The sequence below is a fragment of the Haemaphysalis longicornis genome, unplaced genomic scaffold, assembly GCF_048455015.1.
Source record: "Haemaphysalis longicornis isolate Haplotype H1 unplaced genomic scaffold, Haemaphysalis longicornis Haplotype H1 scaffold_1, whole genome shotgun sequence".
Classification (NCBI taxonomy): domain Eukaryota; kingdom Metazoa; phylum Arthropoda; class Arachnida; order Ixodida; family Ixodidae; genus Haemaphysalis; species Haemaphysalis longicornis.
Genome location: NW_027526203.1, coordinates 3980318 through 3998684, shown reverse-complemented (window position 1 = coordinate 3998684; position 18367 = coordinate 3980318). Strand labels below are relative to the sequence as shown.

General features: G+C 46.2%; 1 protein-coding gene across 1 annotated transcript; it reads right to left on the bottom strand.

The window, feature by feature from the left end:
- Positions 1–13267: 13267 nt before the first annotated feature.
- On the bottom strand, positions 13268–18080 carry LOC144174905 (uncharacterized). Its single transcript, XM_077703887.1, has one exon. It carries the CDS (start codon positions 18045–18047, stop codon positions 16860–16862), a length of 1188 nt encoding a protein of 395 aa, XP_077560013.1. The 5' UTR covers positions 18048–18080; the 3' UTR covers positions 13268–16859.
- Positions 18081–18367: the final 287 nt, after the last annotated feature.

Genomic DNA, 18367 nt, shown 5'->3' with positions numbered 1-18367 from the left:
TACGCAAGGGTGTTTACACAAAACCACGGCCGGACTCGACTCTTTTTCCGCGCTGCGGAAAGGGAGTCGAGCCCGGCCGTGACAAAACGAAGCGCCTGAAGGGTGCGGACCCCTGAGGGATGACTGCGGAGGGGGGCAGCCCCGAAAGCCACGGCGCCTTCGGGTAAGCTCAGCCCACGGGACGCCAAAGGCATGCGTTGTGTTGCTTTGTGCGAGACATGCGGTAACACAGAGAATAATTGGCCGGCAGAGTCGTTCTCAGCAGAGGAGATTGACTCGGCCGGGGAAGCAAGGAGTGGTCCGCCCTAACTCGCAGCGGAAAAAAAGAGGGACCGCCGGTCATTGATGGTTGAAGACTGGAATGATGCAGGCCCGAAAGGGAACTGACGATCTTTGTATGTTAAGCAGAACAACGTGCAAGCGGCGGTGGCTGACCACGGCCGCTCCATCTCCTAGAAAGGGGGAGATCAAGCGGCCGTGGGCACACATTCAAACTCGTGCAAGGTAACTGAAGAATGCGATGGGGCTATGTAATGAATAAAACCTTTGCGAATGAGACACACAGCAAGGTATGCCCCTCTTCTTCGCGTCAGCTCTTCATTCTTCCTTTTTCACGTTTCTGTCGAGCCCGGGAGGGTTTTGTTGGACTGGGCTCAGATTGTGCGCACTGAGTGTCCCCTTCCGACGGCGATGTTGCGACAATCAATTCCACCCCTGCGATTAGGCATCTTTGTTCGGCGGTATTCTCCCCTAAACTAGGAAACTGGAAAACAGCGGGTCGACAAAAAAGGCGCGCTGCGGCTCCCCGAGCCAGTCCCAGACTTTATCCTAAATGTGAAGGATACCAGCCCTGCCACAGGCAGACGGCGTCGCGACAGTAACAACGATCAGATGGCCATATTCTACCTCGATCACAACTAAAGACCCTCCATTGCGCCCACGGCCGATTTTTTCCTGGACGGCGGCTGCCCAGAGCAGTGTATATTCAAGGGCCTGAAACACAACGGCAATTTGCCGCGAGAATAGAAGCGGCCCTGGTTTTGAGAAGCACATGTTCCAAGTGCCAACACCCAAAAGAGGCCCCGAATTGTAAGTCATTTTCTTCCTGTGATTAATCCTTGCATGATTACAGATGTCTTTTGGCGATGGAGGTTGCATTGTACGTAAAGTTGTGCTGTGCAGATCAGTTATGCATTCTTTGATATTTAAATAATCGTTTCCTTATATTTACACGATGCCACAGTACCTTGCATCTGCGAGCTAAAAATGTTTATCTCGTTTTATTTCGAAGGCAGTATTCGCGTTTGAATATGTCGTTGAAAGCGCCCACGTTGAAGCGGATAGGTGATTTTTTAATGAGGGAAAACGTAAATTCAACTCCTGTAAACGCCTGAATATTTTATTATGCACGAAGGTGGAGAGGGTTACTCAGAGTGTATCGGGACAGCGTTAGTATCAATACACGAAGGGTGAAAAATATATTCTGGCTGCAGTTTTAATAGCTTGCTTTTACTGGGACGAAACTCCATGAGAGATAGCCGCTGTCGCATGGTGTGCCCGTTATCGGGACTTTTGTTACCGCGTTTAATATCGACGCGTGCATCCACTGCTACACCCAATTTTAAACCCATAGCAGCGTGCACAGCGCAAGTGAAGGACCTTCGTACTGGTGGCAAAGAAACGAACGTGCCTTTCTGGTAGAATTTTCCTTTAACTCTTCCTGGCCTTCTTTGAAGTTCTGTGGACGCAGGAGTATCGTTCTATCAAGGCTCAATCGGTTGTGCAAGACAACAAAATTTCCCAATTAAATAAACGGGCTACAAACGGCAGACACTCTCAAGAGCACCAGCACACCTCCGCCTTCCTCACCCCCCCCCCCCCCCCCCACATACGGGTGCGCTGTTGTCTTTCTTCCTGAATCCACAATTGCTTCGTATACATTCTAAAATGTTGCATGAAGAACATTTTGAGCAATCGTCGGCATTTCTTAAGTAACCGAAATGACCGAGCAATTATCACGGTAAACAACTTTACAATTTTTAGCCAATCTATCCTGTCGTAGCCTGAAACCATGCTTCAGTTTCAACAGCACGGTCGCTGTCAACCAAGGAAATAGTTTAACTGTGTCATTACTGTCCGCTTCGTGCTGAAGCATGGTAGGCTTTGGTCTTTCTGTATGCGGGGCCATGCCAATACGCATGTTTTCTTGGTGCACTCCGGAAAACAAAATGCTGAATTGTTTCTGGCATCGCACTATGCCCGAAGGTCATGCTGGCTCTGCACATCTGCCCAATCCTCCGTTTTCTGGTGGACCAAGGAGATTCCCAACATAATTTCAATTTTCCGCGTCTCTAACGAAAACTACAAAACTCCTGTGCGCCCTATACTTTCCAGAGCCCCCCATGCTCATTCACTGATACTTTTTTATCGTTTAGCTTTAAAACCGGCAGCGTGTACTCGGCTGAAAAATGGCAGCGCATGCGTCAGCTAAAAAAAGTGTGGCCTTTCATTAAAGTTTAAAACGAAAATGGTAGGACCGCACTATAACTCTTTCCTCAGATCTCACGACAAAATTCAACACAGCAATATTTTGCTCAGATTGCACAGAACATGCCTAACCGCAAAGTATGGTGACACATCGTCGTCTTTGCGTTACTATTTTTTCTTGCTAAATATTAAGTTCGATATAGCATCGAATGGTGAACTTTGCAGTGACTTGCTCTACCTCATCTGGGAGTGATAACTAAATGGTGTGGCTGCTCCAGAAAAGTTACTGGATAGTACACGCCTTCAGGCAGACTATAGGGCATTTATATACTAAGCATTGAAAACTTGACAGGTAATAATGCAACTATTTGAGAGCACCAAGCTCATTACTGCAGACTTTACATTTGGGCTGTGCCAAAATGTAAACCAGATCCATTATGTTACAAAGCACAAGCTTCTCATGTCCGCCCGGAGACCTGATAGAAGCTACGAGATGGACTGCGTTGAGACTCAAAACAGAAGCGCAAATTTAAACTGGCATGACTTAACAAATACCGATGGCTGAATTATTCCGCTTTGCGTGTGGACTAATCCTGCAATGTTCGTGTAATTTTCGCCCTTAACAGCGCTGTTATTGCGCGTGATGTCTGTGTGTTTAGGGTTGATATTTGTTAAAATTATTGCTAGAGATATAAGTACGCATAATTCATAGCCTCTCGTTTTTTAAAGATAAGACCTGCGCTACACATAACGCAAGTGCATATATTCGATGTATACTGCACAGAATGAGCTCCATTGGCCTTACACTGGCCGCTACTGTACGGGCGTTGAATGCAAAACGTTTTATTTTGCCTTTTGGACAAGAACAACTAAATAAAAAAATCTAATTCTTACGGCCTACGTCATTTTATTGCGGATGTCACACTCATCATACTCCACATGTTGGTTGAAATAAAGCAAGCAATTGCATGCAACTATGGCCGTTTAATGCAATGCCTGCACAAGGTTCCCGTGCATGCAATGTAGGTCCCGTGTCACGGGCAGAGATTTGTACCACGCGGTCTGAGGATTTCCGCCCAGTTTACAACTTCAGCTGGCACAAATACAATCATAATCAACACCAATATCATGAGAGAACCTAAAGGGCCTTTTAAATACAAAATACAGCCTTGTTGAATTGAATAGCAACTAGCCTTTGGTAACTCGCACAGATCCATCCAATCACAGGCGTTTTTTCAACCGAAGGAATGCAACAAATGTCAAAAATTTTCAAATTTAGCGCTGTAGTGGTGATATCGGCAGGAGTGGTATATATAGGCTAGCACTAAAACGTAGTTATGAGTGTGGTAACTGCACGTTAGAATTCAAATGATAAGATCAACGCCTGACACCCCTCTACAATCGCTCAATCATTGGTTAAGTCTTTGGGCGCCAATCGTACAAACAAGATCCTGAACTGTCATAGTGAAATCGCCGCAGGAAAGTGGGCAGGGATTCGCCATTGCTTCAAACGTTTAATTTAATATATCGATTATTCCTTTGAAGTTTGCGATAAAACTGGTATCATTGTTATCGGGACAAGGCAGACTTTTTAATGAACCAAACATGTATTTTATCCTCATAGCCTTTAAGGGCGCTTGCAAACTACCGCGCTTTTTTTCTTCGGAGTGGGGGGGGGGGGGGGGGGGGGGGGGTACGGAGAACAACCTTAGCCCCCCCCGAACAAAAATCCTGGCTACGCGCCTGCAAGCGACCTCATATGGCGTGAGAAATTATTAGGTTCGAACTCCCGTAAGGGCCTACCGCTTGTACCTGGGTTCGTAAATAAACGTGATTATTATTATCATTATTATTATTATGTACTAAGTCCTTCGAATTTCTTAGAAATGTTGTGTGCTCCAAATTTTCTACTATTGTTATTACTGAAACTTGGCTTTGCGATGATATCTCATCTTCCGACTATTTTCCTCCGACCTATGAAATTTTTAGAAGTGACAGAAAGTTAACTGGGCCCAAGAAAAAGGGTGGCGGTGTTCTCATTGCCATCGATCGCTCAGTGCAATGCGTGCGGCGTGCAGACCTCGAGACTGAGGAATCAGTCTGGCTTGAGGTAGGCCTCAAGAGGGGCGAGAAGCTGCTCATCGGTGCATTCTATATAACCCCGGATATTTTACCTGCTGAATATAATCTAAAGCTCACATCTATTGAAAATGTTTCCAATTCACACTCCAACCATAAGCTAATTATACTTGGGGACTTCAACACCCCAGGTATTCACTGGAACAGTCTTTCATTTCAGCATAAAAACCATTATGCAGCGCAGAAATGCACCATGTTATTAGATTTTCAATCATTCACCTCCTTGCAGCAGTTCTGCCACATAGAAAACTTCTGTGGTAATGTCCTAGATGTGTGCTTCTCGAACTTGAAAAACGTAGAAGTGTGTGCCTCCGAAATATCTCTTGTACACCCCGACAAGTTTCACCCCCCTCTTATTGTCTCTGTCTGTCGCTGCCCAGCATTGCTATGGTGGTGTTGACGATTGTGCAGTCCCGCGATATGCTTTCAAGCGTGGAGATTATGTTGGGCTCTATCACTTTTATTCATCTGCTGAATGGTCTAGTGTTTTTGATGTCAATGATGTTGACGAACAGGTTCGACGTTTTACCGAAATTGTCAGGAGTGGCATGGAAAAGTACATCCCTTGTTATATGCCTGTTCATTCCAAATTTCCCCATTGGTTCTCTAAAGAACTTCGAAGTTCGCTTAAACTTAAGGACAGCGCCCACAAAAAGGCCAAGCGTTCTGGGCTCGACAAGTGGAAAGCGGAGTTTAGTCGGTATCGCTCACTTTGTAAAAGCCTCTACCGGCGTGACCACCAGCTCTATATAGAGTCGTTAGAGGCTTCTGCGTCTCAGAAACCGGCTGACTTCTGGAGGTATGTACGCGGCCGTTCTAAGGAGTCTAAAGAACACATTAGCCTGCTTAATTCCGATGGGGAACAGGTTGAGTATGTCGCCACTAGCTTTGCTCAGTACTTTCATTCTGTCTTTCAACTGCCAGATGGTCACGACGAACGCCTATCGTTTAATAATATGTCTAATTTTAGTACACTTATGTTCGATGAAAAACTTGTCAATGATAGCCTTAAACGGATGAAACCGTCATTTTCCTGTGGTGCAGACGGAATTCCAGCAGCCCTCATTAAGGTTTACGGCAACATTTTTGTGCCCGTCTTAACTTCCATTTATAATAACTGTTTACTTTTCGGCAAATTTCCTCGTGCATGGAAGATTGCTCGAATTTTTCCAATATTTAAGTCTGGTGATAAGTCAGCCGTTACCAACTATCGCCCAATCTCACTCCTTTGTGTCGCCTCAAAACTCTTTGAGTCAGCTCTGCACAACGTTCTTGCTGCCTGCGTCAAGAACGTTCTGATACCAAATCAGCACGGCTTTTTCTCGGGTCGATCGACGGTTACAAATCTTGCAAGCTTCATGACTCAGGCTTCGGCTGCAGTTTGTGAAAACGGCCAGTTGGATGTTATCTATTTTGACCTCAGTAAGGCGTTTGATGTAGTGAACCATAAATTATTAATTAACAAGCTTACTATGTCCGGTGTTGATGCAAGCCTTGTTGCCTTGTTGTCCAACTATCTCCTTGACCGGTCCTTTTACGTAGATGTAAACTTCAAAAGGTCTAGTGTTTACACTGCAACGAGTGGTGTACCTCAGGGTTCTGTGCTGGGTCCACTATTGTTTTCTATCTTTATGAATGATGTGTCAACAGTGTTAACAAAATCTTCATTTCTTCTCTATGCTGATGATGTAAAACTATTTAGGCACATTAGCAGTTTTCAGGACTGCTGTGCCTTGCAGAGGGATGTGTCGGAATTATCGGTCTGGTGCAGCAAAAACTGTCTAATTTTAAATTCAGCTAAAACAAAGGTTGTCACGTACAGCCGGAAAACCCATCGTCTACTGTTTTCCTACAGTATAGAGGGAGCTCCTTTGCAAAGGGTTGAGGAGATTATTGACCTCGGAGTTCTTTTCGACAGTACCCTCTCTTTTTCTTCTCATATTAGGCTCATCACCCGGCGAGCGCTCCGAAGTCTTGGAAATGTGTGTCGGATTACAAAGGAATTCTCTTCTCCAGATCCATTTCTAATGCTATACAATGCAATATGTATCCCCCAGTTAGGATATGCTTCTGTTGCCTGGAACGGCATCTCCAAATCTAGTAGTGAATTAATAGAACGTGTGCAGAAGAAGTTTTTATCCATATTTAAGCACCGTCATCACAATCACAGTCCGGGTCCTGATTCTGACTTACCCATAGGTCCTTCCATTCCTTCGTTGACCTGCAGACGTATGCGTGCAGACCTTACATTTCTTCACAAAGTTGTTCATGGTGACCTTTCTTGCGCGGACCTGCTTAACTGTTTAGAGTTTAGTGTTCCACAGAGGCCCACTAGGTCGCATCGCCCTTTCTTGACCGCTGCGCGCAACTCCAATCATTCTCCAGTGCGCAGAATACAGAATTGCTACAACCGCTTCTCTGAACGCCTTGACATCTTTCAAAGCTCCTTTACAATTTACCGTACTGCGCTGTTGCATACAGTATGTTAAACATCTATGATATCTCTGTCGTTCGTTTTTTTTTTTTTTTATTGCTGAAATTTGGTTTCTCTGCGGTTCTGTTTAACCAATATAGTTGCCTGTTTTTGAAACTGTTTACTTATCATGCTTGTCTTATCATTTGTCTCTATACTCTTGTCATTGTTTTTGTCGTCTTACTGTCAAACTTTGTTCTCTGCTTGTTGTGTATTCATTACAATAAGCTGAGCCACAAAGGCATCTTCTTTTTTCTTTTTTACCTGTACCCAGGCTCCGCCTGTGCTTTATTTTTGTAATTTTCGCTACTTCAATATGTGTGTGTCTTGTCGCTTGTTTGTTTCTTGCAATATGTTTCTTGTATTTTGTTTTCATATAACTATCCGTGCGCCAGCACTCAGGCCTCTGGCTGTTCCTGGGCACGTAAATAAACATGATTCATTGATTGATTGATTGATTGATTGATTGATTGATTGATTGATTATTATTATTATTATTATTATTATTATTATTATTATTATTATTATTATTATTATTATTTTAGCTGTGGCGCACTAACTTCATTTCGACAGTTCTCGTGTTCTTCAGTTATTTTCCGCATGTGTATGTTGTTTTCACAGAGTCTGTTCTCATTTGCTCATATATGTTGTTCATATATGTTCATATATGTTAGTGTTCATATGTTGTTCATATGTTCATATATGTTAGTGCTGCGGGCGTAATCGTTGTATGTACTATGCTACACTTGTGTAGTCAACTCTTCATACATATGTTTAAGTGGCCCGGGCGAACCAAATGTTATAGAAACAAATGTTTCTATAACTTATCAGTTTATGTGAATAGTTACAAACATTTCCTGTACTTTGTTTCATACGTTTTTGTGTAATTGATGCTTCAGCCGATTGCTATGGTCATTGTACGCTGTGTTTGTGCAATGTACCATAACTTCGTATAATGTAGTTTGGATGCCACTTTTAATTTTTTCTCTGTGGTATTTCATTCACCCACATTTTTTCCTGGTTTTATATGTGTCAGCCACTGATGTATTTCAATGCGGCATTTTTTCTTTTTTTTTTTCTCAGTGCGCCAGCACCAAGGCTTCGGCTGTTCCTGGGCACTATAATAAAGGTTGATTGATTGATTGATTGATTGAATATTATAATAATAATAATAATTATTATTATTATTATTGTTGTTGTCGTTGTTGTTGTTGTTGTTGTTTATTTTATGTGTTTTATTTATGTAATCTTCACTACTTCCATTTGTGTGTGTCTTGTCGCTTGTTTGTTTCTTGAAATATGTTTCTTGTATTTTGTTTTTATGTAACTATCCGTGCGCCAGCACTCAGGCCTTTGGCTGTTCCTGGGCACGTGAATAAACATGATTGATTATTATTATCCGAAGCTTGGAAAAAAGAGTTTAAGTATTTCAGAGCCCTGTGTAAAGAGCTGTATGATCGCGATCGGTCAGACTACATAGCCAATGTAGAAATCAGCGCTACACGCGACCAGAAAAGTTTCTGGCAGTATGTTCGCTCTCGATCTGCTGGCAAGGTTGCCGAAATCGTTAACCTTCTAGACGACAATGGCAACCCGATTGGAGACGTTGCTAATGCCTTTGCGGATCATTTCAGCTCAGTATTTCCAAAGGGTAAAGTTAACATTTTGTCCAACTCTTCCTCTGCGTCGTCTAATTTCTGCGTTCCCAGAATAAGTGAGGGCGACGTTCGGAAAGCCCTGAAGCGCCTCAAACCGTCATTTTCCTGTGGCCCTGATGGCATTCCTCCCGCAATATTAAAAACCTATGGGGAGCTTCTGATTCCCATACTAACCGCTATATTTAATAATTCAATTCAATCTTCTACTTTTCCAGCAGCCTGGAAGTTAGCACGCTTGGTCCCTGTCTTCAAAACTGGTGCTAAAGATAGTGCTAGAAACTATCGGCCTATTTCGCTACTCTGTGCGGCGTCTAAGCTTTTTGAGACTGTGTTGCACGATGTTTTAACGTCCAGTGTTAAGGGCATACTAATTTCCGAACAGCACGGGTTTATGTCCGGACGTTCCACAACACAACCACTAACCTCGTTTCTTTCATGCAGCGAGCGTCCGAAGCGGTTCATCATAGGAGGCAGCTTGATACTGTGTACTTTGACCTGAGCAAGGCTTTTGATGTGGTCAATCACCCATTGTTAATTTCTAAACTGTCACTCCTGAACATAGATAATTCGATTCTTGACCTCCTAATTAGTTACTTGCGTGGGCGGACCTGCTACGTAAATGTTAACGGCCAGCAATCCTATCGTTACTGCGTTTCAAGTGGTGTGCCACAAGGGTCTGTTCTAGGCCCTCTTTTGTTTTTTTTTATTTGTCAATGATGTTTCAGCTGCTATAAGGCATTCTTCTTTTTTACTTTATGCTGATGACATCAAGATTTTTCGAGAAGTTTCGTCTCTTAGCGACTGCGGGCATTTGCAAAGAGACGTGGATGCATTTACACTCTGGTGTAAAGAGAACGAACTGATAGTGAACGCGGCGAAAACCAAAGTGTTGTCATACACGCGTAAAACAGACTGCCTGCTTTATCACTACTCCGTTCACGATGTTACTTTGCCTCGAATCTCGACGACAACTGATCTTGGCGTGCGCTTTGATAACCAGCTGACTTTTACACCGCACGTTCGATTCATCAAACAGCGAGCTCTCCGCCGCTTGGGCATGGTCTGCCGGATGTCTAAAGAATTCCGTAGTGCAAAGTCCTTCCTGAAACTGTACTCCGCTGTCTGTCGTCCCGTGCTGGAATATGCCTCGGTTGTCTGGAATGGTACACGCAAATCTAACAGCAGGGCCATTGATAAAGTGCAGAATAAGCTGCTGTCCATACTTAGACATCGCTTCCCTCACGAGTATCACCGTCTTGACTCTGGACCACGGTACTTGCAAGTGCTGCCTGAGCTAAAGGCTAGGCGCGATACAGCTGACCTCTTATTTCTTTTTAAGCTCATACATGGACAAATTAGCAGCGCGGAACTTCTTTCTGAGCTCCAACTAACAGTGCCTCTTAAAGGGACACTGAAGTGAATTTGTCAAGCTCCCGTTTTTGCTTGGACTGCGTTGACTGGCTCAAATTAGCACACTTTTCATCGTTTATTCGGTTGACAAATCGGTAATTATTTTACAAAGCGCGAAAGAAGAAAAACTACCATGCGCGGTTTGCGGCGGCCGCACCAACTAAAGCTGTGACGTTAGGAGGAGCGGGCACCGTGATTGGACGATGCCCAAGGTGAGCAACCAAACAAGTTTCGGTTTCGGTTTCGGTTCTGTAAAACTTAACTGGTGGCGTTGTTGGATGGGCATTCTCAATAACTCAGTAATCATCGTACAGCGCTTCTGCCATGTTGTCAGCTGTGAAAATGCATAAAGATAAGCCTCCCAGGACGGATTGGAATCGTAGCATTCACTAGCCGAGGCCTACGCAGTGCATGGACGCCCTCCGCGTACCCGCAGACGCCCAAATGTCATGCGCTTTTCCCCCATATTTGGAGCTTGCCTCACTCATGCCTGTACCGTAAAAAGCGTGTTCGCACCAGGCCAAGGGTCTGTTCATTCTGGCCTGTGCCCACTGCCCGCAAGCAGTCGGTGCTTATGGCAACAGCACGCCAACGAGAACTCGCTAGCGCGCCAGTGCGAGCCTGCGCGCGTTCTGTGAACTAGTTCGTGGAGCCATGAACGTTGCGGCCCAAAAAAGGTGAACTCAATGTAGAAAACATCGGCAGAAAACGAAAAAGTTAACCTACAAAAAAAAAAGCACGTACCCGCGGGGACTCGAACTCGTGACTTGTAAAACACCTGCGACAACACACCTAGCGCCCCAAACCACTAAGCCACGAGAGCTTTTTTTAAAGCAAAGCTTTTTACCTCTACCCCCCAAGGGTTCTTTCGCGACCGTTGGTGTCACCAGAAAACTCCAGCGAACAAATAAAAGAATTTACTGCCACTGCCGGGAATCGAACCTGGAACTAACAGACTAACAAAGCGAGAGCCCGTTGTCTTACCAATTTAGCTACGAGCCCACGCAAAGACGAGGGCGACAGTTGGTGTACTCACCAAGCACATCTACGGGCTTACCCCCTGCGTTCTCACTCACGCGTCACGCGACCACTCACGCCCATCTAGCGGCCCTGTACGCAGCCTGCTCATATGCTAAGAGTTACAAAAATTAAAGCAAGCTCACACCAGTGCATAGCATCTCACTTCTAGTGCGCCACTGTGCTAAAGCCTGTGGCCTCCAGTGTTCACGTAAAAAATCACAGCTCCTTGTCGTCCGCCCTCACGCCAAATCAAGGTATACATTCAAATACTCCTTGATGGCCAGGCCATCACTTCAAGCATCAGCGTCAACATCCTGGCCCTACATCTCGAGGCTAACACCAAGAGTGACGTCTCCTTGCAGCGCCTCAAAAACAGCATTAATCAAACCATACACACGATCAGGCGAGTTGCCACCAAGAAGCGAGGCCTAAAATAATCCGGCACCTTTCGATTAATTGAAGCTTTTGTCCTCTCGAGAGTCACTTACATCAACCCCCTGTCTTCTTCTCAACAAGAAAGACATAGAGATGCTTTATATAATGAGTAGAAAGGCGGTCGAGCGGGCCATTGGTCTTCTCATGAGTGCGTCCACACTGAGGCTGCTTAGCACGGGGCTCCACAACACGGTGGAAGAGAGCTGATAGAAGGCTATCTTTCTAACCAGAAAATCCGACTCACAACTGCGGTGGGTAACCGCATGCTTCACCAGATTGGCTGGGCAGCCCAGAATGTCACTCCGGTTGACGTACTTCCAGACTCGTGGCGACTAAAACTAAAGATGCTCCCTTTGCTTAGAAATATGAACCCCTCACATGACGAGAGTCACCGAAAAGCACGGGCTCAAGCGCTAAACACCACAATCGGTGGGCATCATGCAGTTATCTACACAGACGCCTCCAAACATCGAGGGCACCAATACACCATCATCGTGGCTACCTCCAGAACCAACCTACTTGCGTCTGCCTCACTTAGGACCCCAGGAATGACGGCAGCAGGAGAGGCAGCCATCACCCTGGCTCTGACTCATCCAGGGGTTCGGAGGTTAGTAACCGATTCCCAGCCAGCCTACTGGAATTAACTGTTGGGTTGGGTGTCCTCACCTGCACTGCGCGTTCTAAACAAACCACTCCCGAAACGGTTCCATTCAGCTCATCTGGACCCCCCCCCCCTCACGCTTCAATAGAGAGCAACAAATACGCCCACCCAACAGGCCTGTGCTTTCACCTCCCGTGCTATGGAGCTGCACGAGGACAGTCACCCGCTTGTCACGTTCAGGGAGATAACCCAGCATTATTGCCTTCTGAGACAGACCGTACCTTTTCCTTACCCTGACGTTTCCAGAGAACAACAAACTACCCTTCGGCTCATACAATCCGGGCTCCTTCCCACAGCCTACGTGTGTTCAGTTAGTGCATCCGAATCGCTACGACGCTGAATGTATATTTTGCTCAGAAGTAGGAACACTCCACCCCGTAATCGGGATGTGCGACTTTAACCCCGAGCACACTCCTCTCTTTCCGCCAACTACCCAACACGAGCAATGGGAGATGCTGCTGTCCAGGCCCTCTCAACCTACCCAGCTTCAGCGGGTGGACAGAACACAGGCCGCGCGGACTGCATATGGGCCCCACAGAAGAATGGATCACTCCCCAGGGCTGCACTCCCGGCTGTTCAGAAATATGAACAGAAGCATTTCTTCCTCCTTCTCCTTCTCTGTTGCAAATCTCGTCGCCTCCGTCTGCGGCACAGAGACGGAGAAGTCAGATCGTCTAACGCTGGGTTGGAGCTTACTTCAATTTTACGAAAAAAGTTTCAACTCTTGTGCTACACCAATACAACTCAACCAAACACCGTCATGCATCATGCATTGATTTAACCTTACCAAGATTATCTCTTTAAAGTAACAAACGGTGTGGTTAAGTGCATTTGACTTTTCTCTGGTTTTCCTGTTTGTAGAGCGATGTGAGTGAATTTAAGTGACGTCGCATGGGTAATCGTTATGGCTGCCGTTTACAGCTTTGCTTTCCAACCACATTCACGGGGTGGATTGGCGCAATTTTTTTCTTTTTTTTTTCTTTATTACCGGTTTCAGACATCACAAAAACGTGCTACAGATAACAAACGCTAGCTTTGCCTAAGCCAGCGTGTTATGTCTAAAAACGGGGCATAGACAACACTTTCTCTACTTCCTGCAGCCACTCGGGTGTACAAGGTTGACCCTTCCACATTTCTACAATGCGATGAACGCTTTCACAGAAATACTGCCTCGCGGGCCGTCCATCAACGTCCGAGTAACGAGCTGCCAATCGAGACCTCCATATTCCGTGGAGGACCAGCAACATCAATAGGTCGTAAGGCACTCCATTATCGTTCTCAACTGCCAGAAACCGTATACCATGAGGATCCAAGGGAAGTTCCTTTTTCAAAGTTCTCTGAAGTACATCCCACAGAAACACCGCATCCCAACAGTCCAAAAATACATGTTCAACAGTTTCCGGCTTCTTGCATAGCCAGCAGTCTGCTCCCCAGGGCACGAACAAACCCTTGTCAAGCATCCACGTTTTAACCGGGAGCACACCAACATGAAGCTTAAAGAAAAACGTTTTAACACCCGGCGGAACAACCATTGCTTTTACACGTTTCAAAACATCTTGTCCTGGTCCACTTCGAAACATGGATCTGTATAGTGGCACAGGAAAGCAGATTTCAACGAGATCTTTGTACAACTTCTTCTTCGACACTGAAGTCAAATACTCCATGGAAAAACGCGAACATACAAATTGTGTTGCCTGTACGACTTCCTTTAGATATCCGTGAAGTCCTCCGGTATAACACAAAGATGACGTAATAACAAACTGAGGCAGAAATCTACCTAACCTAACCTGAATTACAGTGCGAAGTAGGGGGTCCTTCACCTCACGCAAAAAATAAAATCTATTGACTACTTGTCGCAGAAAAAGATGCGATAGTGACAAACCACCATCACGCACACGTCTGAAAAGATTAGTTCTACTCGTCCGTTCCCAGGTCGAGCCCCAGATAAAAACAGCACATACACGATGTAACCTTTGCACATTTGCACTCGAACAATGAATAACTTGCAAAACGTACCACAGTTTAGCGAACAGAAACACATTACACACCGTCGCCCGCGCAAACACAGACAACGTTTTACCCTTTCCCTCCCACTATTCCGCTTTCTCTCGCAACGCCGCTGTCTGGCTTCGCCAGTACGGCTCGCTGTCGCGGTAATTTTCCAGCGGGACACCTAGATACTTCGCAGGCGTAACTTGCCAGCTGACACCTTCAAACACACTGGGTGTCCAGTCCCAGCACCCGTGCCAGAACCCCAGACACTTTTTCCAATTTACGGAACTTCCAGTATACTCACAAAAGGAATTAAGTATTTTAATGGCGCTACTGATACTTTCTCTATCACGGCACAAAAAAGCAATGTCGTCCGCATAGGCAAGTACACGGACCTCACATGCCTGCAACCGAAAGCCATGAATACTGTTGTTGTTATTTACGCTTGCGCAGAGGGCCTCAATGTATAAACAAAAAAGTAAAGGCGAAAGCGGGCACCCTTGGCGAACCGAACGTGTGACCTTGATTGGACGACACACCGACTTGTTAATAACCAAACTTGTCGAACACCCTTTATAAGCCATTTGTACACCCCCCACTATTATTCTTCCCAAGTTTACTTGTTCCAAGATGCTAAAAAGCATTTCATGAGAGACTTTATCAAAGGCCTTTTCGAGGTCTATTTGGAGCATGGCTACAATTAAGTCCATACTGTCACAACATTCTAGGATGCTTCTCGCTGCGTGTATATTACTTGTTATAGATCTTCCTTTTATACCACATGTTTGGTGCTCCCCCACTATATCAGTTATCACCATCTGTAACCTCCCTGCTAGAATTTTCATTAATATTTTATAATCGACGTTAGTTAACGTGATTGGCCTATACGCTGTGACCTTCTTTAGTTCATCCCTGTCGTCTGTTTTAGGTATGAGCACAGTGTGCGAACTTGAGAAAGATGGTGGCAAACTATCCCGCTCATATGCTTCCATATAGAGTTCACACAATATTATACTGAGGTCATCACGAAACGCTTTGTAAAACGCCGCGCACAACCCGTCTGGTCCCGGAGACTTGCCCGGATTTAAATCGTCAATTGCTTTCTTAACTTCATCAGGTGTAATTGAAACTTCCAGACTATCTTTAACCTCGTCGTCAATGACCGGCAAGAAACGCATAAAATCTTCCCTAAACCGGTCTAAGTTTACCGGTTGACATGCAAACAAACTATCGTAATACTCACAAAAGACGTTCGATATTATTCTCTGGTCACTTGATACATGCCCGTTGATCTCTATTTCACTGATTGTGTTTCTGGTGGCGTAACGTTTTTCAGAGCAAAGAGCTCGCTTGGTTGGTGCTTCACCTAGCAAAAACTTCTCCGCTCTGGCTCGGACTATTGCCCCATGGTACCTTACTTCTTCGATAAACTCCAACTGTTGTTTCACGGTTTTAATATCATCCTTACACAGTCCCGGTGACTGGCTCTCTAGTGCTAAAAGTGTTTCTAGGTTGCGTCTGAGCAGGGCTTCTTTTTTCGTTTTATCATGGTGTAAGGCACTTGACCGTTCTAAGGCTTTCAGCTTAATTTCTTCTTTGAATCTCTCCCACTTAGCGGCACAGTTAGAATTATTCTGTTCCATTAATGTTCTAATCTTTTCAGTGACCTCTAGTACAAATTTTTCATCCTTCAATAATTGGCGATTCATTTTCCACAGGCTCCAGTTAAATTTGTTCCCATTTTCTTTTCGCTTACCAATCAAGAAAGAGACCAGGCAGTGGTCACTAAAAGACACAGGCGTAACATTATACTCTGCGCACTCTGGTACAAGGTCAAGGGATACATAGACTCTATCTAAACGCGCATGACTCACACCTTGAAAATGAGTAAAATGTACCGCTCCTGTGCCATCTAAGGCATCCCCCACATCCTCTAAACAGAAATCTGCTGCGATTTCGCTCAGTGCAATTGTGCTACCATCACGAAACGGTGTACAACTGAATTTATCTCGAGCAGAGCACACACAGTTAAAATCCCCTAGAAATACAATAGCCCGCTCTGTACCAAACCACGGCCTTAAGTCTTCAAAGAAGACTTTCCTTTCATCCGCTTTAGTCGGCGCATACACACATATAATTCGCCACTCTCGCGACGATAACACTGGACGTTACATTTTGGATAACAACGCCGCAACTCTGACGAAATAAAAGTGCGCATCCTGCCGATAAGCCCACCGCGTGGCTTACACAGACGTGATATCGTGAACTGAACACATTCGCCATTCTTTCTGTGCTCTGCTCGCTCTCCACTTTCGTTTCTTGTAAGGCTACCACGTCTAAATCTTTCTCGTTGATAAGCCTGTACAACTGGTTCTGACGCTTACGCTCAGACAATCCGCGTACATTCAAGGTGGCACAACGCAAATTATGGGGTGAACTGAACACTAATGAAAGATGAAAGGACGCCTTAAGCTATGTAAACACTAGTCCCCGAACTCAACACACCCCCCTGCCTCGATACTGTAGTGCACACCAACCCAGTAGAATGGCATGCAGAGTAACGTTTCGGAGTACCAGTCCAGTCCTACGTGGGCTTTCCAGGCGGCGTCGGCCGGTCGGGGGGAACGCTTGGTTTGGACTTGTAGCCCACACGTCGCCCCAAAACCGCCTTCGCTGGCGGCTCACCGCTGCTGGACTCATCGGTGCCCTGGTCGGTGACGTTGTTCTCACGCTGACGCTTTCCGGCGGCAACGCTAGCATCGTCACCACCGAGTTCCATGAGTTCGTCGTCCACTGCGGGAGCCGGCGGTGTCTCCTGACGCACCACCTTGGTGCCACTATCCTTGCTCGACGAGGAGTTGGGGGGAAGCGTCTTCAGCTCACCAGGCTGCTCCTTTTCAGGAGCGCTCCGACCAGCCTCGGCCTCAACCCTTCCCGCCGGGTCCTGCTCCGTTGCCGCCTCACCGGTGGTTCCGGCTGCAGTCTCCTCCGCGTCCGCCTCGTCCATGAGGTTTTCGCGAAGGTCTTCCTCCCTCGTCGGCCCAGTGACGCTGGCATACGTCTTGACGCACGCACTTGCCTCATGCCCGTAGCGGCGGCAGGAGGAACAGCGCGGCACTTTGCAGTCGCGCCGGATATGGCCCTTGGTGTTGCAGCGCAAACACTGGGGGGCCCTGCCGGCGACAACGACGAGAGCCTTGTCCCCCCCAACTCGGAGTTCATGCGGCAGGTCGTCCATGGTCACTCCCGGTTTCAACTTAAGAGCTACCGACCGCAGAGTTGAGCCCTTATCCCGTATGCCGTCCACACGCCAACGCTCCTTGCGCACTTCGACGACGCGTCCGTAGGGAGCGAACGCAGCGCAAACATCTTCATCCGGCACATTGTAAAGAAGCCAGTGAAGCTTCAGCCGAACTTCCTGGTTTGAAGGGTCTATCACAATGCACCGGCGGTCCTTCACTTTTACTTCACTCTGGGCTAACATTTTTTTGACGCCTTCCGCTGACTTAAAAGTCACGGCCCAAACGTGACTCATTTGATACGCCCCCAATGCCACCACGTCGGCGAGCAAAGAGAGACGCGTCAAAGCGTCTCGAAAGTCCTCGACACGATACGGGCGTGCACGCATGTCGGCATGCAGAAACACAGTATTCAAAACAGACTGACCGGTGGGCAACTGGGGCAAAAGCACTTGATAATCCTGGGAGTCGTTGGCAGAAATCCTGTTACCGCGGCCAGACTGGGCCGTTATCGCCGCTCCTTCGGAGCTCATGATTCCGCGTCCGAACGCTACGGTGACCGGAAGTGGAATGACTAAGCCACGAGAGCGGCTCAGCCGACCTTGGTAATATAAGGTATATATTGTACAGCACGTTTACACTTTTATTTAGTTTTGGCATTTCAAGAAGCTTAGGTGACTATTTGTTGTATTGCGCTCGTGCAATAAGCGTACCCCGAGTTTCCACAATAGCTCACGTCTAGCAATTGCATTTCGTAGACGGAAAAGCGTTCGCAGATGCGTAGTCGTGCTGCTGATCAGACCGCTGTGGTTGTTCGCCCAGCGCAAAAAAGTGCTTTCCGCACCCTAGTTTT